Here is a 22,698-nt window from a genome sequence, read left to right as displayed (position 1 = left end):
TTCTTGGTGTTCCTCAAACCACAGCATACAAGTAACCCTTTATAACACTCCCTAATCTAGCAACTAAATTTGTGCCTAGACATGAATTCCTCCTCTGACTTGAAGAACTACTGCTCTGGGAAGGAACTAAATAATCCAAATCTTAGCACTTGATCATACAGCCCATATGGATGTTCTTTATACAATGACTGCTTCATTGTATAAATCCTCTCTCCCCACTCAAGCCTTAAACTCTTCGAGCGCAGAAATTTTATTTGTCCTCATTGTACACCAAACAATGTTAAACACTCAGTAAACACCTGGCAGACTGAATTGAGGCAGTACGGCTTATAGGAAAAATCTACCTGAACACACATAAGACTCAAAATACTTCTTGAATTTACATCATGAGCAACCATCCACTTTTACTGCAAAGAGAACTTTTCATACAGATTATTTCCAAAACCCAAATGGTTCCCAGTCATCACAAGCTTGTCCCTGACCCAGTTCTCCTTCTCAACCTGATTGCAATCTAACTCCCTCCTCCCTTCCCTCGTCTTTTCAAGATGCACCACGCTGGTGCATCTTGAACCGTGCCAGGAACCGTACCTCATCTTTCCCCTTAAAATATTTTTCATTTGCAACTGCATTAATAAAGACGACAGGCAGCCTCTGGAGAGAACTCTGAATACCTGCCCGACCCACCTCAGGGAGTGCCACTCGGCCGTACCGAGCCTCACAGGAGAAACGTGGCCCAGCCCAAGCCGCCCATGTTCCTCAGAGTTGGGAAGGAGGAAGACATTTCTACGTGAAAGTTTGATTGCTTTAAGGGACAAAACCCAAAATGTGCAATCGTTTTCAAAACAAACTCGAGAAAGTTCAGGCGCCGGGCCCTGCCTCGGCTTCCCGGCAGCTCGCGGCCCCCGCCACCGTTCCCCGACCTGGGCACCGCGGGGCTCTGTGCGCCCTAAACGGGATCTGGCCAGCCCCCGCCCTCCCCTCCTCGACACCCCCGCATCTCCTCACGTTCTCTGCGCGTCCCTCTCCTCCCAGTCCCCGGCCCCGCTACCCGCTGACCCAGGCCTCTCTGGACGGGCCCCGCTTCTCGCCCCACAGGCCACGGGTCAGGGCCTCCGTCCTCGCCCCAACCCTTGTGGCCCCCCCGGGCTCCCCAGAGCCGAACTCTCTTTTCTTCCTTTCTCCCACTCGGCCCCTATTTCTCCCCCAAACACCTCCCACCGCAGACCCTTCAGCCGCTCGCGCCAGAACCGCTTTCTCCCTTCTCTCCCCAGGAATCCACCCCCCACAGACACTTCGCTCCTCTTCCTGATGCCCGCCTCCTCTCTGCCATTCATTCAGCCCAGCAAGACACCTTCCTCCCTCCCCGGAGCCCCGCTCCCTCCAGCCCCTGCCCTCCGCTCCACAGGACCCCTTCCCCCGTACCTCGCACCCATCTTCCAGCAGCAGCCACCCGGCGCTCATCCCCACCCGCCGCAGGCACCAGCTCCGGCCACCGGCGCGGTCTCCTGTGACGAAGAAGCCGGGCTCCCCCATCGCCTACTCGACCCCGGGGGCGGTCAGCACCGAGCGAGACCCTGACCTAGGTTCTGGCTGCCTCTGTGCATCCCCTCAGCTTCCATATCTAAATAACAGACAGAAGCAATCGCCACACGCTCGCGATCGCTGCGAAAGCAGGCTCCGCTCGCCCGCCCTCGGCCAGGAAGCAGGAGCACTACGCCTGCGCAAGAGGACGGCGGCCGCCCTGGAGCAAAGAGGGTAGGTTGGGAGCCAATCCGGCCCTGGGCGGGGCGGGCGCGATTCGAGAGGTCTCCTCGCCTCACACCTTCCCTCGCCGCCTCCAGAACCATCACCCCAGTCCTAGCCGCCCCAGACTGGAACCTCTCCTCACCTTTCCTCTTTTTAAAAAAGTCATGTGAAACTATAGCCCACTTTTAAACAACTTTAAACTTTCCATCGGATTTAAGTCTGCCTAGTGTGTTGCTAAATAGTCTCTATTTTGCACGACCTACTTATATTACCGAAGTAAAAAATAAATTACACTAGGCAAATCTACAAAGACAAAGAGCACAGTTACCTGGGGCGAGGTGTGGGAGCGGGTATTGAATGCAGATGGGCTTGAAAAAATTGGAGGAAAGCGGTAATAGAAATGTTCTAAAAGTGGATTGTGGTGACAATTGTACAACTGTATAAGTTTATTAAAAAGTCATGGAAGTGTGGCCGGACGCAGTGGCTCACGCCTGTAATCCCAGCACTTTGGGAGGTCGAGACGGGCGGATCACTTGAGTTCAGGAGTTGTGACCAACCTGGCCACATGGGGAGACACCGTATCTACAAAAAAAAAAAAAAAAAAAAAAAAAAAGGAGGAAGGGAGGGAGAGAAAGGAAAAAAGAAAAAAAAGAAAAATTAGCTAGGTGTGGTGGTGCACACCTGTAGTCCGGCTACTTGGGAGGCTGAGGTGGGAGGATCACCTGACCCCGGGAGGCAGAGGTTGCAGTGAGCCGACATGGCGCCACTGCATCCCAGCCCGGGCGACAGAGTGAGACCCTGTAAAGTGAAGAAAGTGTAAACTTCCAGTGGGTGAATTTTATGGCATGTAAATTATACTCAATAAAGCTGTTAATTTTATTATTATTATTACTGATTACAGACAGGGTCTCGCCCTGTCACCCAGGCTGGAGTGCAGCCTGGAGTGGTGCGATCTCAGTTCACTGCAACCTCCGCCTCCCGGGTTCAAGAGATTCTCCTGCCTCAGCCTCCAGAGTAGCTGGGATTACAGGCACGCGCCACCACGCCCGGCTAATTTTTATATTTTTTGGTAGATACCGGGTTTCGCCGTGTCTCCTGGATTCAAGTGATCCAACCGCCTCAGCCTCCCAAAGTGCTGAGATTACAAGCATGAGCCCCCGAGCCTGGCCAATTAAAAAATTGTTTTTAAACTCAACCTCTCCTTTGGATTTTCCATATAGTGTGATAGCTGCTGCCTGCAGTGAGTACATCCAATGGTTGAGCCCCTTTTGTCTTTTCAGTTTTCCAACACCCAGTTAACAATTTCTTTCTTCTTTCTTTCCTTCCTTCCTTTCTTCCTTCCTTCCTTCTCTTTTTCTTTTTTCTTTCTCTTTTCTTCTTTCTTTCTCTCTCTCCTTCCTTCCTTCCTTCCTCCCTTCTTCCTCTTTTTTTTTTTTTTGCACAAGGGGAAAGATGGAAAACAATTTTCCTAAATAAAATTCTGTCAAAAAACCAGCCGGGCTGGGCATGGTAGCTCATGCCTGTAATCTCAGCACTTTGAGAGGCCGAGGCAGGCGGATCACCTAAGGTTGGGAGTTCAAGACCAGCCTGACCAACATGGAGAAACGCTGTCTCTACTAAAAATACAAAGTTAGCCCAGCCTGGTGGCGTGTGCCTGTAATCCCAGCTACTCAGGAGGCTGAGCCAGGAGACTCGCTTGAACCCAGGAGGCAGAGGTGGCGGTGAGCCGAGATCTCGCCATTGCACTCCAGCCTGGACAACAAGAGTGAAACTCCATCAAAACAACAACAACAAAAAAAAACAAAAACAAAAACAAAACACACACACAGCCAGGCGTGGCGGCTCACGCCTGTAATCCCAGCACTTTGGGAGGCCGAGGCAGGTGGATCACCTGAGGTCAGGGGTTCCAGACCAGCCTGGCCAACATGGTGAAACCCTGTCTCTAGTAAAAATACAAAAATGATCTGGGCATGGTGGTGAGCACCTGTAATCCCAGCTACCAGGGAGGCTGAGGTGGGAGGATCCCTTGAGCCTGGGAGGCAGAAGTTGCAGTGAGCTGAGATCACACCACTGCACTCTAGCCTGGGTGACTGAGCAAGACTCTGTCTCAAAAACAAATACACAAAACAACAAGAAAAGAAAATACATACACTAAATGAATTACACAGTGTACAATAGTAAATAGCTAACATTTACCGAGTGCTAAGTGCCAGGTACTAGGCGAAGCACCCTACATACTTTATTTGTCCTTTGCAAACAAAAAGAAAAAAGAAAAATTAGCCAGTTATTAGTGGTTACAATTATAATCCCTATGTTAGAGATGATGAGAAAAGAGGCACAGAGAGGTTTTGGTAATCTTCCCAAAGTAACAAATGAAATGGCAGAGTAGGATGTCAATTCAAGTCTGTTTCAAAAGCCTAGTTTCCTAACCATGGGTGCAATCCCAACCTGGAACATTTTATCTGTGTTGTGCAGTCAGATCAAGAAATGCAGGCCCTGACATCACAGAGGGCCAGGAACTTTGGTGAAAGTCATAGCTGCACTCATGGAGATGCTTACCTAAGCTGTGCATAGGTATCTGTTGGTGCCCCCTCCCCACCTTAGCATTCTACCCCAGGAACAGCAAGCACACCTAGAAGCCACCCTGACATTTAGTCTGTGTGTCTCCTTAAGCTCCTCTTGGCTGTGATAGATTCTCAGACTTTCCTTGTTTTTGATGACCTTGACAATTTGAGGAGTACCAGACAGATATTCTGTAGAATGTCCCTCAATTGGGATTTGTCTGATGTTTTTCTCATGATTAGACTGGGGTTATGGATTTGGGGATGGAAGACCACATAGGTAAAGTGTCATTCTCATGGCATCATATCCAGGGTACGTGTTATCAACATGAACTATCATTGTTGGTGTTCATCTCGATCACCTGGCATTTCTTATTTCTTGATATGACAGTACCACACAGATAAAACGTTCCAGGTTGGGATTGCAACCATGGTTAGGAAATTAGGCTTTGGAAATCTAGGTAGTGTTTGTCAGGTTTCTCCACTGTAAACTTACTCTTTTTTTTTTTGAGACAGAGTTTCACTCTTGTTGCCCAGGCTGGAGTGCAATGGCTCAATCTCGACACACTGCAACCTCCGCCTCCTGGGTTCAAGCGATTCTCCTGCCTCAACCTCCCGAGTAGCTGGGATTACAGGCATGAGCCACCACGCCCGGCTTATTTTGTATTTTTAGTAGAGACGGGGTTTCACCATGTTGGCCAGGCTGGTCTTGAACTCCTGACCTCAGATGATCTGCCCACTTTGGCCTCCCAAAGTGCTGGGATTACAGGCGTGAGTCACTATGCCAGGCCTTTTTTTTTTTTTTTTTTGAGATGGAGTCTCACTCAGTGGCCCAGGCTGGAGTGTAATGGTGTAATCTCAGCTCACTGCAACCTCCACCTCCCAGGTTCAAGCAATTCCCCTGCCTCAGCCTCCTGAGTAGCTGGGACTACAGCTGCATGCTATTATGCCTGGCTAATTTTTGTATTTTTAGTAGGGATAGGGTTTCACTATGTTGGCCAGGCTGGTCTCGAACTCCTGACCTCAGGTGATCTGCCCACCTTGGCCTCCCAAAGTGCTGGGATTACAGGCGTAAGCCACCACGCCCAGCCTAAACTTACTCTTTTTTTTTCTCTTTTTCCACACTGTACTCTTTGGAATGAAGTCACTATTCCTGGGCCAAATTTAAGGAGTGAGGAATTATGCTCCATTTCCTTAACTGCAGGTTCTCTACAGAAACTGTATGGAATTCTGCACAGGAGTTTGTCTCTCCTCCCCTGTTGATTTATCAACAGCACTTTGGGAGGCCAAGATGGATGGATCACTTGAGCCCAGGAGTTCAAGATGGGCCTGGGCAACATAGCAAGATCCCCCTCTGTACAAATAATAAATTAAAAATTTAGCTGTGTGTGGTGGCATGCACCTGTGGTCCCAGATACTTGGGAGGCTGAGGCAGGAGGATTGCTTGAGCCCAAGAGGTCAAGGCTGCAGTAAGCCACTGCACCCTAGCCTGGGTGACACAGCGAGACCTGTCTCAAAAATAAATAAGTAAAATGAAAAATATATCAGTGTGAACCCATGGATATTTATTTTATACTTTGGGTTATAATGTCATACTGTTTTGTTTCTCAGATTGTTCCTACTTTGGCCATTGAGAGCTCTTTCAGGTGGCTATGGTGTCCTTTTGACATACTCTTATTGTTGTGTTTTGCTAAGTACTTCCTTACTTTCTGGCACAAGATGCCCTAGACCTAGAATCAGCTATTTCTCCAAGGATCTCTGGTTCCTTTATTGGAAAATGGTATTAGAAACCAAGAAACTCTGGGCACTAGGTGCAGTCATTGCTAGTGGGATGTCATTGTTTCTAGGCCTTCTCAGCTGACAGAGCAAATAAATATATGGGTGAATACTAACCCTTGATATACACATATTTATAAATATTTATGCATATATACACATTTGTGTTATGTGTGTGTGTGTGTATCTGTAAGCTAGGCATGAGTTCATTCTGATGTCTTACCACTCTAATCCATTCCCACCTGAATCATTCTAGCTATCTCCCCTTGTTTATCTGTAAACTTCTACTTCAAAAGTGAGAACCCAGAATCCCACCATCTGCTATCCCTTGACTTAATCTTTCATTTCCAGTATACATGTATAGTGATTTCAGAATTGTTAAGCCATACACTTATGGAGACAACTTTATCACTACAGTACGGTACTTGTATGCAGGTCTTTTGCCTTCAGTCTCACAGACTCCACTCATGTCCAAAGTGGCTGAGGTCAGCACCCATTTCCCTCAACCCCCTTCAGAGAGGTTGTTTCATACATTCGTAATACAGTTAGATTGTTTTGTCATAGTCTATTCTATGTGGGATCCTCTGACCTGCTAAATGATTGCTTAGAATTTGTATACATTTTACATTAACAATTGACTAATGTACACATTAAGGTTAATATATACATTAAGGTTCACCCTTACTGCAAAGTTCTATGGGTTTTGATAGATGCATGGTGTCATGTATCCACCATTACAGCATCAGAGAAAATAATTTATCGCCTGAAAAAAAATCCTCCGGGCTTCACCTATTCAGTCCCACTCCCACCTACCGTACCTCACTTGTTTTATTTAACTAAGTATCCTGGAGATTACTCCATAACAGTATATATATACATATTTCTCCTTTCTCTCTCTCTCTCTTTTTTTTTTTTTTTTGAGACGGAGTCTTACTCTGTCACCAGGCTGGAGTGCAGTGGCATGATCTTGGCTCACTGCAACCTCTGCCTCCCAGGTTCAAGCGATTCTCCTGCCTCAGCCTCCTGAGTAGCTGGGATTACAGGCATGCGCCACCATGCCCAGCTAAGTTTTGTATTTTTAGTAGAGACGGGGTTTCACTATGTTGGCCAGGCTGGTCTCAAAACTCCTGACCTTGTGATCCGCCTGCCTTGGGCTCCCAAAGTGCTAGGATTACAAGCGTGAGCCACCACGCCCAGCCTCTCTTTTTAAAATTTAATAATAATAATAAAAAAATCCCTCAGCCTCCCAAAGTGTTGGTGTGAACCACCACGCCCGTCCCTCCTTCCTCTTGACAGCTGTATATTACTCTATTGTGTAGATGTTGATGGCTGTTGTGAGACCTCAGTTCTTGTCTTCTTAGTTTAAAAGAATTTAAACAAGAGACACACAGTAGGAGATGCAACATAGAGCAATGTATTGCAAAGGGAAAAGAATATTTTGAAAGTTAAATGCAGAAGAGACAGTCCACCCTGAGAAAGGATTCAAGGCGGGACAGCCAAGACTGGCACTAGGGAGACTCCCTTTACGGGAGACTTAACATGGATTATTCATAAAGGAGTGGGAAGAGGTGTTACTAGGAAGCATGCTCTGGGTGGTCCTCTGGGTGCACATGCGCGGTAGCTGTGCATGCCTATTCATTCCCCACGTCTCATTAGCACCTTAAATCTCTACCCAGGGGTGTGGTTTTTACTCTTATAATGAGCAAAGGGTCAGTCTGAGGACAGGTAAAATCAAAATATGCATGCTCTCTATGGGGGAAATTCTCTACTAGAGACAGCTTTGCTTGAATGAGCTTGACTACAATGTGAATGCTGGGGCTTATTGTGTTGACTGTACAGTCACCATGGTTGTTGCAACCTGAGGACGTGATTACTTCCTTGAGTACCTATCCTGCTTCCTAGATATACCATTGTTTATTCAACCAGTGCCTTGTTGATATGCAGTAGGGCTCTTTCCAGTCTTTTGCTGTCACAAATAGCCCTGCCATGAATTCACAGGCACCACTTTTGAGTGCCTATTATATGCTTATCGTATATCGTCTTATTAATCCTCACTACCATCCTGCAAGTTATCATCATTTTGCCTGTGAGAAAACTAAGAGTTTCTTGAAGGTTATATCTTGTTTTCCATTGCATTCCTGACATTTTATTGAATGAATAAATGTAACTCAACTAGTAAATGGCAGTGCAGGAAACTGAAGCCAGGGCTGTAAGCCTAGATCTGTCTAGCCCCAGAGGTTGCATTCATTATGGTCTAGCACTAGAAATGGCCATCCACAGGGAGTGCACAAAATGATTCATTTGTTTGTGGATAGAATATAACAGGATATCTAATTAGGTTTTGTTTGTTTGTTTGTTTGTTTGTTTGTTTGAGACAGAGTCTCATTCTGTTGCCCAGGCCTGAGTGTAGTGGCACAATCTCAGCTCACTGCAACCTCCGCCTCCCAGGTTCAAGCAATTTCTGGCTAATTTTTGTATTTCTAGTAGAGATGGGGTTTCACCATGTTGGCCAGGCTGGTCTTGAACTCCTAACCTCAGGTGATCTGCCCGCCTTGGCCTCCCAAAGTGCTAGGATTACAGGCATGAGCCACCATGCCCGGCGGGGGGGTTTTTTGTTTTGTTTTGTTTTGTTTTCCTTCCTTCCTTCCTTCCTTCCTTCCTTCTCTCTCTCTTTCTCTCTCTCTCTCTCCCTCTTTCTTTCTTTCTTTCTCTCTTCTTTTCTTTTCTTTCTTTTTATTTTTTTCATGATGGAATCTCACTGTGTTGCCCAAGCTGGTACTGAACTCCTGGGTTAAAGTAATCCTCCTACTGCTACCAATGACTTTCTTCACAGAATTGGAAAAAACTACTTTAAAGTTCATATGGAACCAAAAAACAGCCCGCATTGCCAAGACAATCCTAAGCCAAAAGAACAAAGCTGGAGGCATCATGTTACCTGACTTCAAACTATACTACAAGGCTACAGTAACCAAAACAGCACGGTACTGGTACCAAAACAGAGATATAGACTAATGGAACAATGGAACAGAACAGAGCCCTGAGAAATAATACCACACATCTACAACCATCTGATCTTTGACAAACCTGACAAAAACAAGAAATAGGGAAAGGATTCCCTATTTAATAAATGGTCCTGGGAAAACTGGCTAGCCATATGTAGAAAGCTGAAACTGGATCCCTTCCTTACACCTTATACAAAAATTAATTCAAGACGGATTAAAGACTTAAATGTTAGACCTAAAACCATAAAAACCCCAGAAGAAAACCTAGGCAATACCATTCAGGACATAGGCATGGGCAAGGACTTCATGACTAAAACACCAAAAGCAATGGCAACAAAAGCCAAAATTGACAAATGGGATCTAATTAAACTAAAGAGCTTCTGCACAGCAAAAGAAACTACCACCAGAGTGAACAGGCAGCCTACAGAATGGGAGAAAATTTTTGCAATCTACTCATCTGACAAAGGGCTAATATCCAGAATCTACAAAGAACTCAAACAAATTTACAAGAAAAAAACAAACAACCCCATCAACAAGTGGGCAAAAGATATGAATAGACACTTCTCAAAAGAAGATATTTATGCAGCCAACAGACACATGAAAAAATGCTCATCATCACTGGCCATCAGAGAAATGCAAATCAAAACCACAATGAGATACCATCTCACACCAGTTAGAATGGCGATCATTAAAAAGTCAGGAAACAACAGGTGCTGGACAGGATGTGGAGAAATCGGAACACTTTTACACTGTTGGTGGGACTGTAAACTAGTTCAACCACTGTGGAAGACAGTGTGGCGATTCCTCAAGGATCTAGAACTAGAAATACCATTTGACCCAGCCATCCCATTACTGGGTACATACCCAGTGGATTATAAATCATGCTGCTATAAAGACACATGCATATGTATGTTTATTGCAGCACTATTCACAATAGCAAAGACTTGGAACCAACCCAAATGTCCACCAATGATAGACTGGATTAAGAAAATGTGGCACATATACACCATGGGATACTATGCAGCCATAAAAAAGGATGAGTTCATGTCTTTTGTAGGGACATGGATGAAGCTGGAAACCATCATTCTCAGCAAACTATCGCAAGGACAAAAAAGCAAACGCCGCCATGTTCTCACTCATAGGTAGGAATTGAACAATGAGAACACTTGGACCCAGGAAGGGGAACATCACACACTGGCACCTGTCGTGGGGTGGTGTGGGGGGAGGGTTAGCATTAGGAGATATACCTAATGTAAATGACGAGTTAATGGTTGCAGCAAACCAACACGGCACATGTATATATATGTAACAAAACTGCACATTGTGCACATGTACCCTAGAACTTAAAGTGTAATAAAAAAATTAAAATAAATAAATAAAGTAATCCTCCTACCTTGGCCTCCCAAAGTGCTGGGATTACAGGGGTAAGTTACCACACCTGGCCTCTAATTAGGTTTTTATCTCATCCTTTTAAAAATGCCTACTTTTGTGATTATTTTATAATTACAAAAAAGAACAACATAGAAGATATGTATAGACTTTACATGAATAAACAAACATGCACATATTAGGCTGTATTCTCAGACACTGTTTTGTTACTAAGGGTGCATGACCAAAACAGGTTGAAGACCACTGACTTCTAAGATTTGGAGATTTTATCAACTCTACCTCCCCTATATATTCCCTTTTAACAGTGGCTCTTAACTGGGGGTGATTTTGCTCTTTCCAGGCAATGTCTGGGGACATTTTTGGTTGTCATGATATGGGGAGGGGTGCCACTGGCATCTGATGACTAGAGGCTGGGGATGCTACTGAACATCCCACAAATCACTAGATCGTCCCCACAACAAGAGCTATCCCATACAAAATGTCAACAATGCTGAGGCTGAGAAACCCTGTCTCATACCCATCCCAAGACTGAAAACTGAAATGGGAAAAGACAGCAGGATGTGGAAAAGTAAGTAGGGGATTATCTATGTGAAACTGACAACTGTCACATTATATATGCTCAGTTAATGTCAGTTAAACAGAACTGAGGAATGTTAGAGCTGACTGTGGAGAGGCTTGGGGAGTGGGGAAGGAACATGACAATAAGGGGAGAAAGCACAGGGCAAGAAGAAGAAAGGGAAAGGGACAAGAAAAGTATGGAAAAGCCAGGCACGGTGGCTCATACCTACAATTCCAGCAATTTGGGAGGCCATGGTGAGAAGATCACTTGAGCCCAGGAGTTCAAGACCAGCCTGGGCAACATAGGGAGATCTTATCTCTACAAAAAAAAAGGTTTTAAATTAGTCAAGTATGCACCTCAAAAACAAAAAAAATAGCGTGCACCTGTAGTCTCAGCTACTTGGGAGACTGAGGTGAGAGGATCACCTGAGCCTGGAAGGTCGAGGCTGCAGTGTGCCATGATTCTGCCACTGCATTCCAGCCTTAGTAACACAGTGAAACCGTGAAACCCTATCTCAAAAAAAGAAAAAGAAAAGAAAAAAGAAAAGGAAGGAAGGGAAAAATAAAAGAATTATGAAAAGGAAGTGTGGCAGATCACTCTTTTAAAAGATGATTACAAGATCTCCCATCCTGCTTGCTCTTACCATATGACACTGACATTCCTCACATTGCAAGGTGGAGTTTATATTTCCTTCCCTTTAATCTAGATGGGCATGGGACTCCAACAGAAGTAATGCTATGTCATAAAAGGTGATACAGCTTCCACCTGGTCTTTTTGGGATGCTCACTGCTGGAACCTAGTCTACATAAGGAAGTGGAGAGATCACATGAAGAGGCCACATGTAGATGTCCTGCCTGACAACCCCAACTGAGGTCCCAACTGACATCCAGCATCAATGGCCAGTTGTGGGAATGAAGGTGCCCCTAGATGACATCAGCCCCAACCCTGAATCATCCCCAGTCCTCTGTGTCTTCCAGCTGAGGCTCCAGACATTGTGGAGGAGAGCCAAGCTCTCTCTGTTGTACCCCACCTGAATCCCTGACCCACAGAGTTGGTGAACGTAATGCAATGGTTGGGTTAAGACACTTAGTTTTGACGTGGTTTGTTATGCAGCAGTAAGGAACTAGAACAGAAAGGGTGCAGGGACATGCTGGGGGTCTTGGACAGTCATTGGTTGTGTGCTTTATATGTTAGTTAGGGTAATGCTAGCTGCAGTAACATACAAACCCCAAGTTTCAATGGTTTAACACAACAGAAGGTTATTTCTTACTCACATATTTGTTCAGTGTTCCTAGTGAGTGGACAGCCTACCATTAAGTCATTCAAGTACTCAGACTACTTTCTTTCTGTAGCTTCTCTGTTCCCTAGGGCTTGGAGTCCTCTGCATCGAGAAAGCAAAACAAGGAAAGAGAGAATGGGGAAGGTACACTTGCTTCTTCATTGTCTTGTCCCCAAAGTGACACACATTCCTTTGGCTCACATTTTACTGGAGAGAACTGGTCAAATGACCCCACCTAGATCTGAGGGAGGCTGGGAAATTCAGGCCCTGGTTGATTAGTCCTTACTAGAAACAATTCTAAATTGTGGGAAGAGGAGCATGAATGCTGCCAGAATTTAGAACTCAAGTTAACAAATTAAAATGATGATAATGACATTATCCCTCCCATTTCCTTTGCTTTTATCTCCCTGGAATAGAAGTAAAAGGATGGAATTTTTGCTCACTCCATGGCTTTTGTGTAAGACCAGCTTTTAATTCAGTGGTAAACTAGAGGCTACCGTAGCGTGGTAGTTAGGGACATCGACTCTGGAGCCCTGCTGTTCAATCCTAGCTCGGCTACTTGCTACATGAGACCTTGGGCAAGCTTCTTGACCACTCCAAGCCTCAGTTTCCCCATTTGTAAGATGAAGGTGATGCTAAGTATAGCACCTAACTTATAGGATTGTTTTATGGGTCAATTCTTGTAAGATACAGAGTAAGTACCAATAATGGTCAGCTACCGTTGTGGAAGAAGGGAGCGTCGGCTTCTGCAGATACAAACACTATCTCCCCATGCCTTTTCTACACTCTTTCATCCAAGAGACTTAAAAATAAAAACTTCCTCCTCTTTTATTATAAAGCAGAAACCTCTTCAATCAATTTTATACTTTTTAAAAATAACCCACGTCCAAGCAAGATGGGTTTTTTAAATGTCTAAAAAAATAGTTCCCTCTGTAAGCAAGGGTTGATCCACTTTGGGGGCATGGCTCTGCCAACTGAAGTGTGGTTTCCCTGTGTGAGTTTCAATAAAGGTGAGATGGAATTTTTTCATTATGTTTTCAAAAGATTGAGCAGAGAAGAAAAGGGTCTTGATGTAGCATCTCAAGGAAAGTCCTGTGTTTCTCCGAGTACTATCTTGAGACCACAGGCCAACTTTTCAATAGATTGCTGCGTGTAGCCATCTTGGGGCTGGGGTGGGCAGTTAGTGCTCAGATTGGTACCATAGACTGGGAGGAATTCAGGGTGACTGCGGGAGATGAAATCTCAGATGGGATTATGCAGCCTGAGTGTGTGGTGGGGAGAAGTAGGGAGGTGGGACTTAGGGCGCCACGTTCTCATTCATCCTACCTTTTCTCTTACTCCTTTATTCTACCACCTTCTCTTCTCCACCCATCCCCAAAATGTAAAGCTCCACGCTGAAGGAATCAGGAAAGGATGTCTTTCATCTTGGAAAAGGAAATGTTTTAGAAAACCAGAAGATGAGGAGAAGGGGAAAAGTAACCACTTGCTTTGGTCAGCTTGTGTGTTCAGTGATATTTTATGTAAACGTGGGGTTTCAAGTATAGAGTTGTAAGATATTTCTGATACCTTCAATCAAGTTTATTATATTTCAGAAGTACTTGTAATAGGTAATCAAATTTACAATATTCTGGAGGTGTCTTTTTTTTTTTTTTTTTTTGAGATGGAGTCTTGCTCTGTCGCCCAGGCTGGAGTGCAGTGGCGTGATTTTGGCTCACTGCAACTTCCACCTCCCAGGTTCAAGCAATTCTCCTGCGTCAGCCTCCCGAGTAGTTGGGATTACAGGAGCGTGCCACCACGCCAGGCTAATTTTTGTATTTTTAGTAGAGACGGTGTTTCACTGTGTTAGCCAGGATGGTCTCGATCTCCTGACCTCGTGATCCACCCGCCTCGGCCTCCCAAAGTGCTGGGATTACAGGTGTGAGCCACCGCGCCTAGCCTGGAGGTGTCTTTAATCAGTAATTAAGGTGGATATTTTGGAAGTACTTAAAATTAGTAACCACCTTTTTGGTGGGGGCCCTGACTGTTTAAGCATCCACATCCTTTAACTTGCCAAGGATCAGTATCCAGATCAAATATGTATTACCAGCCGGGCTGGTGGCTCACGCCTGTAATCCCAGCACTTTGGGAGGCCGAGGTGAGTGGATCACCTGAGGTCAGGAGTTCGAAACCAGCCTGGCCAACAGCAAAACCCCGTCTCTACTAAACAAAAAGTAGCCGGACACGGTGGTGGGTGCCTGTAATCCCAGCTACTCAGGAGGCTGAGGCAGGAGAATCGCTTGAACTCGGGAGGCAGAGGTTGCAGTGAGCCGAGATCGTGCCATTGCACTCCAGCCTGGGTGATAGAGAGAGACTCCATCTCAAAAAAAAAAAAAATTTATTACCCAGCTGATTTTATTCAGGAGGAAGAGGGGAGGAAGGAGAGAAGGGAGGGGAGCTAAGGTGGGGGTGGTGGGGGCAGCAGCAGCAGAAGGCAGTGGGAATCAGACATCAATAATGACCACCTTGTTTTCCTCTGAGTTGGCTTCAGGCTGTTTATTTTGCAAGTAACATGTGTATCAGGCACCTGATATAAAATTTAGATTTTGGATGACTTACAGTTGAGTCAACTTTGAGTTGGCTATTTTTGGACTACAAAAGATCACAAAGATCCCTAACTCCGTTCACCTTTGTCAAGGGTTGAAGAAGGGGAGCAGAGAGTTGGGTCACATGGAGAACCTGGAGTTCTACAATTCAAGGTTATAATGCAATTCTCATCACATTTTTTGACTCATGAGTTTATTGTACCATCAGTTGTGGTATATTATTCAGGACTTGTTTAAATGTGCTTATTTCAGCTAGTAGCAGCCTTGCCTCTCCTGTTTCAGTGACAGTGTTTAGAGCTGTGTTTTTCAAACTTAGGTTAACGCTGAGTAATGAGTCTTAGCACTATTTATTTATTTATTGACAAGGTCTCACTCTCTCACCCAAGCTGGAGTGCAATGGCATGATGATAGCTCACTGTAACCTCAAACCTCTGGGCTCAAGCAATGATCCTCTCGCCTCAGCATCCCAAGTAGCTAGGACTACAGATGCATGCCACCATGCTGGGCTAATTTAGGTTTTTGTATAGATGAGGTCTCACTATGTTGCCCAGGCTGGTCTCAAACTCCTGGCCTCAAGCAGTCCTCCCATATGAGCCATCACACTGGTCTCTTAGCACCATTAAAAAAACAAACAAACAAAGAACAGAAAAGGAATACAATAGCATAAGTAAGAGGCCATCACACACAGTAAGGGTAAGCATTGTTTGTGAAATATTGATATTGTGTGTGTGTGTGTGTGTGTGTGTGTGTGTGTGTGTGTGTACTGAGTCTCAATGTAAAATGTGTTTTTTCATAGGCCGTGGTCAGAAAGAAGTTGGGAGGCTTCCAGTACCAGACAAAATGGAGTAAGGCACTGCAGTCTCTGCCACCGATCACAACTAAAAATTCTGGACAAAATGTAACTAAGGACTCCGAAAAGTAAACAAGCAGCCAAATTATGGAAGGGAATCAAAGCTTGAAGAAACTACCTGTATGGAGTGAGTTTCCCCCAATTTTTCTTCTTTTCTATCACAGCTTTGAGCTGAGAATAGGTCCAGTTGGGGAGCTTCATGGTAGCAGAGACAGCAGAAGCTCTGAGAGAAACACCATCTCTTTGACCAGAAGACTTAGGAAAAGGATCCCTGTGAGCCAAAGAGTGTAGAGTGAAATCCCCATTAAAACTATTTCATTTTCTCTCTCCTAGATCTGTCCCCAAGATGGAGAGACAGAATTTGCAGTTTGAACCTCATTAGATTGATTGCCTGCTAAAACAAACAAAACAAAAACAAAGTCAACACTTTCTGTTTTTTTTTTAGACGGAGTCTCGCTCTGTCGCCCAGGCTGGAGTGCAGTGGCACGATCTCAGCTCACTGCAAGCTCCACCTCCCAGGTTCACGCCATTCTCCTGCCTCAATCTCCAGAGTAGCTGGGACTACAGGTACCCGCCACCACGCCCGGCTAATTTTTTTTGTATTTTTAGTAGAGTCAGGGTTTCACTGTGTTAGCCAGGATGCTCTCAATCTCCTGACCTCGTGATATGCCCACCTCGGCCTCCCAAAATGCTGGGATTACGGGCATAAGCCACTGCGCCCGGCCCTATACTTTCTAAAGCCAGGGTGAGCAAACTTTTTCCACAAAGGGCCAGATAATAAATATTTTAAACTTTGTGCCATACAGTCTTCTATCACAACTACTCAACCCTGCCATTGTAGTGCCAAAGCAACACAGTATGTAAATGAATCAGCCAGGCTGTGTTCCAGTAAAACTTTACCTATAAAAACAGGGGGAAGGCTGGATTTGGCCTGCAGTCATAGTTTGCTGATTCCTGCTGTAGAAGAATTTTAACAAGATTCAGAGTCTCACACCATATTAATACTATTCAAAATATCCAGGATGCAATCCAAAATTACTCCACAAAGCTCTAGAAAATGTTATCAATTTTTATGGGAAAAGATGATCAAAAGATGCCAGCACCAGAGAGGATGTAGAGAAATAGGAACACTTTTACACTGTTGGCGGGAATGTAAACTAGTTCAACCATTGTGGAAGACAGTGTGGCGATTCCTCAAGGATGTAGAACTGAAATACCATTTGACCCAGCGATCCCACTACTGGGTATATATCCAAAGGATTATACATCATGCTACTATAAAAACACATGCACACGTATGTTTATTGCGGCACTATTCACAATAGCAAAGACTTGGAACCAACCCAAATGTCCATCAATGATAGACTGGATTAAGAAAATGTGGCACATATACACCATGGAATACTATGCAGCCATAAAAAAGAATGAATTCATGTCCTTTGCAGGGACATGGATGCAGCTAGAAACCATCATTCTGAGCAAACTATCGCAAGGACAGAAAACCAAACACCACATGTTCTCACTCATAGGTGGGAATTGAACAATGAGAACACTTGGACACAGGGTGGAGAACATCACACCCTGGGGCCTGTTGTGGGGTGGGGAGTGGGAGAGGGATGGCATTAGGAGAAATACCTAATGTAAATGACGAGTTAATGGGTGCAGCAAACCAACATGGCACATGTATACCTATGTAACAAACCTGCACGTTGTGCACATGTACCCTAGAACTTAAAGTATAATAATAAAAAAAAGCAAAAATAAAAAAGATGCCAGCACTAATATGACCAAGAGGTTGGAATTATCAGATAAAGACTTAAAACATCTATTGTAAGTGTGCTGGATGAAATAATGGTAAACACACTTGTAATAAAGGGAAAGATAAAAGTTCTCAGCAGAAAAATAGAAACTATAAAAAGAACCAAATGGGAATTTTAGAACCAAAAAACACAGTATCTGAAATAAAAATTAACTGGATGGGCTTAACAGCAGAATGGAGACCACAGAAGAGGAAGTCAATGAACTTGAAGATAGATGAAGAGAAATTATCTATTCTGAAGAACAGAAAGAAAAAAAGATTGGAAAAATAATGAACAGTCTCAGGGTCTAATGTTCATATCATTGGAGTCCCAGGGGATGAATAACAGATTGGTGCAGAAAAGGAAATACTTGAAGAAATATGCTCAAATTTGATGAAAATATAAAATTATAGATTCAAGAAAATTAGTGAACCCCAAACAGGATGAATGCAAAAAATGAACAAACTCCAGAAAACAAACACAAACAACTTACACTCAGACACATAATCAAACTCCAGAAACTTAAAAAAAAAAAATCTCAAAAGCAGTCTGAGAAACAATATAGAAGTTCCTGAGAAAATTAAAACATAGAATTACCAGCAATTCCACTTTTGAGTATATACTCAAATAATTGGAAGCTGGGTCTCGAAGAGATGTTTGCACACCCATGTTCATAGCAGTATCGTTCACAATAGTCAAAAGATGGAAGCAACACAAGTGCCCGTCAACAGATGAATGGATAAACAAAATGTGGTATATACACACAATCAAAATTTAACCTTAAAAAAGGAGGGAAATTCTGATCCATGCTAAAACGTGGATGAACCTTGAGGACATTATGCTTAGTGAAAGAAGCCGGTCACGAAAAGACAAATACTATATGCTTCCACTTCTATGAGGTATCTAGAAAATTCAAATTCAAAGACAGAAAGTAGAATGGTGGTTGCCAGGGGCTGGGGGCAGAAGAGAATGGGAGCTGTTGTTTAAAGGGTATAGAGTGTCAGTTTTGCAAGGTGAAAGTTTTGGAGATCGCACGCAATGTGAATGTGCCTAACACTACTGTACACTTAAAAATGATTAAGATGGCAAGTTTTCTGATATGTACATTTTACCAGTTATTTGTTTTTTAAAAAAGCCTGAGAAAAATAATGAATTAAACACAGAAAATTATTCAATGACTGTAGATTTCTTGTTTTTTTTGATGGAGTCTCGCTCTGTCACCCAGGCTGGAGTACAGTGGTGCAATCTCAGCTGACTGCAACCTCCACTTCCCAGGTTCAGGTGATTCTCCTGCCTCAGCCTCCTGAGTAACTGGGACTACAGGCACGGGCCACCATGCCCGGCTAATTTTTGTGTTTTTAATAGAGATGGGGTTTTTCACCACATTGGCCAGGCTGGTCTCGAACTCCTGACCTCGTGATCCCCCCACCTCGGCCTCCCAAAGTGCTGCGATTACAGGCATGACTGTGGATTTCTTATCAGAAGCCATGGAAAAAAAGATGATGGAACAACACGGGTAAAGTGCCAGAAAGTTAAAAAAAAAATCTATATCACGAGAAAATAGATTCAGGAATGAAGGCAAAATAAAGGCATTCTCAGATGAAAGAAAACTAAGAGAACTGTTGGCAGATCTGTTCTAAGTGCTAAAGAAAGTTGTTTAGGCTGAAGGGAAACAACTATATCAGAAAGAAACCTGGAATTTAAGGACTGAAGGAAGAACAGGACAGGTAAAGTCTCCTCTTCAGTTCCTTCAAATATGTACGACTGTTGAGAACAAAATGATAATAGTATCTGGTAAGGTTTTCAATGGATGTAGATGTAATTCATGTAACGATTATAAAGGAAGGAGGGATTAAGGACCTAAATGGTTGTTAAGACTTCTGAATTTTAATTGAAGAGATAAGATATAAACTCTAAATAGACTGTGAACAACTTTAGGTATGTATATTGTAATCTTCGGAGCAATCTCTTAAAAAATTTATATAGCCAAAAGCCAATAAATATGTTATTCAAATAATTCAAAAGGTGACAGGAAAGGATGGGGGGAAGTAACAAACATAAAAGGGAACAAAAGAAAAAGATAAAATGGTAGACTAAATCCAACCATATTAATAATATTAATTGCAAATGGCTTGAATGTACCAATTAAAAACAAGAGATTGTCAGGTTGGACTGCAGAACAAGACCCAACTACATTGTCTTTAAGAAATCCATATTGAGGCTGGGCACCGTGGCTCGTACCTGTAATCCTAGCACTTTAAGAGGCCGAAGTGGGTGGATCACCTGAGGTCAGGAGTTGGAGACCAGCCTGGTTAACATGGCGAAACCCCATCTCTACTAAAAATACAAAAATTAGCACGGTGTGGTGGCAGGCACCTGTAATCCCAGCTACTCAGGAGGCTGAGGCAGGAGAATCGCTTGAACCCAGGGGGCAGAAGTTGCAGTGAGCTGAGATTGACCCACTGCACTCCAGCCTGGGTGACAAAGCAAGACTCCATCTCAAAAAAATAAAAAATAAAATAAGAAATCCACATTGAACATAAAGACATAGATAGGTTAAAAGTAAAGGAAGGAAAATAAGTTTGGAGACCAGTGGTTTGAAGAGGTTTGGGCTTTCCTTTCAGATAGCTGGGTTGGGTGGGGCAGGTTTAGTGGGGTCACTATTGAGACAAGCTTAGTATCCATACAAGCAAAAGTAGCCCAGGGTCTGGTTCCCAGATTCCCCACAATGGTTCTCACTTCAGGCAGGGACTGTCACACTCACCCTGCAGAAGCCACACCACCTGCAGAACCAAACTGAACAGGGATTCTCCTTGCTTCCAAGAATTCTAATTCAGCCTTTGCCAAAGCAAGGGGATGCCTTTCCTTGGGAGATGCCTTGGTTGGCCATGGTTGTGGGCCTGTGGCACCTATCCTGGCAAGCTGGCACAGGCTCAGAAGACCCTGGTCTTGTGGTACTGTACTTTAGGCTGATACTGTGGGAAGCTCATCTTTTTCATCATGAATCTAAAATCATCACCTTGGCATCTATGGCAGCTTCTAAAACTGTCTCCAACCAGGAAATTAGTGTTGGACATCCTGAGAGAGGTAGAGGTATGAAAGGCTCAGTTACTGGGGCTTAGTTTTCGCCTCCAATCCTCAAAGTTGTACATAACTGTTTTGAAATGCAAAGTCCAGTCCAAGGCAAGCCAAATGCTGTCAACAAGAGGCTCTTGCCTCTAGAAGCAAATAAGTCACTGAGGAATCTATGCCACTATCCCTTTGCAGATCAATACAAACAGAGGCAGGGCCTATTTTAAGTAGAACCTTGTAGAGATTTAAATTGTAGAAATATTGGATAAACCGTAGATTAGAGTATGCCAGGATTAGTTCGGAAGATTTCATCAATTTTCTAGTCATGATCTAACAAACCTGTCTCAGAAAATGCTTGACTTCCTGCATAAATGAAAAACAGAATGTTTGAATGAAGACTAGTTCAGGTTAGTTATTTTTAGTCTCAGGAACAATTAATGGCTTCAGTCCAAATAATATCAAGTAGAAAGTATTCGTGTTTTACGACAAAGGTTAAATTACAAAGTTAATTGTGAAGAGTGACTTAGATTTTGAACACACATTCCCTTTCTGTATGCTTATGGGAAAGTCTGTCTCTATTGTCAACTTATTTTTATAAGTTCTTTTTGTAGAGACTGTTACCTGAATCCTAATGTCTGTGTTCCCCTTCCTCCATAGTACCAGAATCCTTTTAACCAGGCATATGTCTGCCTGAAATGGACTCATCTTCCCAACCTCTCCTGCAACTAGGTGCAACCTACCATGGACTAAGTTCTGCTGTGAGTTGTAGGAGGAGGTACAATGGGGCACCTTCCTGGAACCTTCCTTACAACACTGCTGGCAGATTTCCTTTTTCTTCTTTGTCACCTCTTTAATTCATCCTGTGGCTTGGAAAGTTGTTGTAAAAATAGCTGGAGTGCTGGCTACCATGCTGACCATGAAGACCTAGGGAGGGAGTCCAGGTACCTAAGCACTTTGTGAAACAGAGTCATCTTACTAGCCCTGGGTTGCCTACTTTTGGGCATTTATGTGAGGGAGAAGTAAATTCTCATCCTGTGTAAGTCACTGTTATTTATTTATTTGTTTATTTATTTAGAGACGGAGTCTCGCTCTTGTTGCCCAGGCTGGAGTGCAATAGTGTGAACTCGGCTCACTGCAACCTCCACCTTCCCGGGTTCAAGTGATTCTCCTGCCTCAGCCTTGTGAGTAGCTGGGATTACAGGTGCCCACCACCACACCTGGCTAATTTTTTTTGTATTTTTAGTAGAGACAGGGTTTCACTATGTTGGCTCGGCTGGTCTCAAACTCCTGACCTTTTGATCCACCTGCCTCGGCCTCCCAAAGTGCTGGGATTACAGGCATGAGCCACTGCGTCCACCCTATTTTTGGTTTTTATTACACATAGCTGAATTTAATTTTTATGTGGTTCCTAATGACTGAAACCAAGAAATACTCTCAAATAAATCCTAGGAAGGAATTCTGGGTGGAGAAACCATTCCAACCTGTCCTTTGTAGATGAAATGTAATCAGCTACCTTTCTTGAGATATTTCACAGTAAGGTTACCAAGAAAAAAAAACAACAGCTGACAACCAAAAAAAGACTTAAAGACAATCCTACATGGCGGCCATCTTAGTTCTTTCTGCTCTGGTGGAAACACACTGAACAGGCAAGCCAGGAGGACACTGGGTCTCTGGTTCTGACTCTGATGCTGTCTTCCTTGGCCTTGGCTTGGATTTTCCTCTGCGAATGAGGGGGTTAAACTAGATATCTCCAAGTTTTCATCCAGCACTGAAATTCTAGTCTGTTTTCTACCCTCCATCAGATAACATACTTCTTTTAGATGAATGAAATAATCCATGTAAAGTGCTTCTCAAAGTGGTTGGCAAGTTAACTCTTTTTAGTAGTTTCATTTACCAAGTTACTCATTTTTGTAGTATCCACAGTACCTTTCATAGATGGATGTCGGGTAAGTGTTTGCTGGTTGATCCTCTGCTGATGCCCTGCTCACCTCACAGAAGGCCTGACCGCACACCTACTAGTATCAGCAAGAAAAACTCAAAAAGAGGAGACTCTTTAGGTTCCATGGACACATACAGGAGAAAA

At 43.8% G+C, this 22,698-nt stretch overlaps 1 protein-coding gene and 1 long non-coding RNA gene across 14 annotated transcripts in view; one reads left to right on the top strand and one right to left on the bottom strand.

The window, feature by feature from the left end:
- The window catches only part of RNF8 (ring finger protein 8), a 37,284-nt gene extending 35,541 nt beyond the window's left edge, over positions 1-1,743 (bottom strand). For 7 of the 13 annotated variants that reach the window (XM_063811824.1, XM_063811830.1, XM_063811829.1 and 4 more), the window contains exon 1: positions 1,423-1,715. Coding sequence is in view for 6 of the 13 variants with exons in the window: in XM_016954599.4 (XP_016810088.1) it covers positions 1,423-1,533 (111 nt within the window). In the remaining 7 variants the exon portion in view is untranslated. 13 annotated transcript variants of the gene reach the window in all.
- LOC107975124 (uncharacterized) lies at positions 1,674-22,690 on the top strand. The gene is made up of 5 exons (XR_001718392.3): positions 1,674-1,755; positions 15,691-15,871; positions 21,273-21,556; positions 21,691-21,796; positions 22,530-22,690. It is a non-coding gene; the product is annotated as an uncharacterized LOC107975124 (long non-coding RNA).
- Positions 22,691-22,698: the final 8 nt, after the last annotated feature.

This window comes from Pan troglodytes, chromosome 5 (genome assembly GCF_028858775.2).
Source record: "Pan troglodytes isolate AG18354 chromosome 5, NHGRI_mPanTro3-v2.0_pri, whole genome shotgun sequence".
Lineage (NCBI taxonomy): Eukaryota > Metazoa > Chordata > Mammalia > Primates > Hominidae > Pan > Pan troglodytes.
This window is presented reverse-complemented; position numbering and strand designations above follow the sequence as displayed.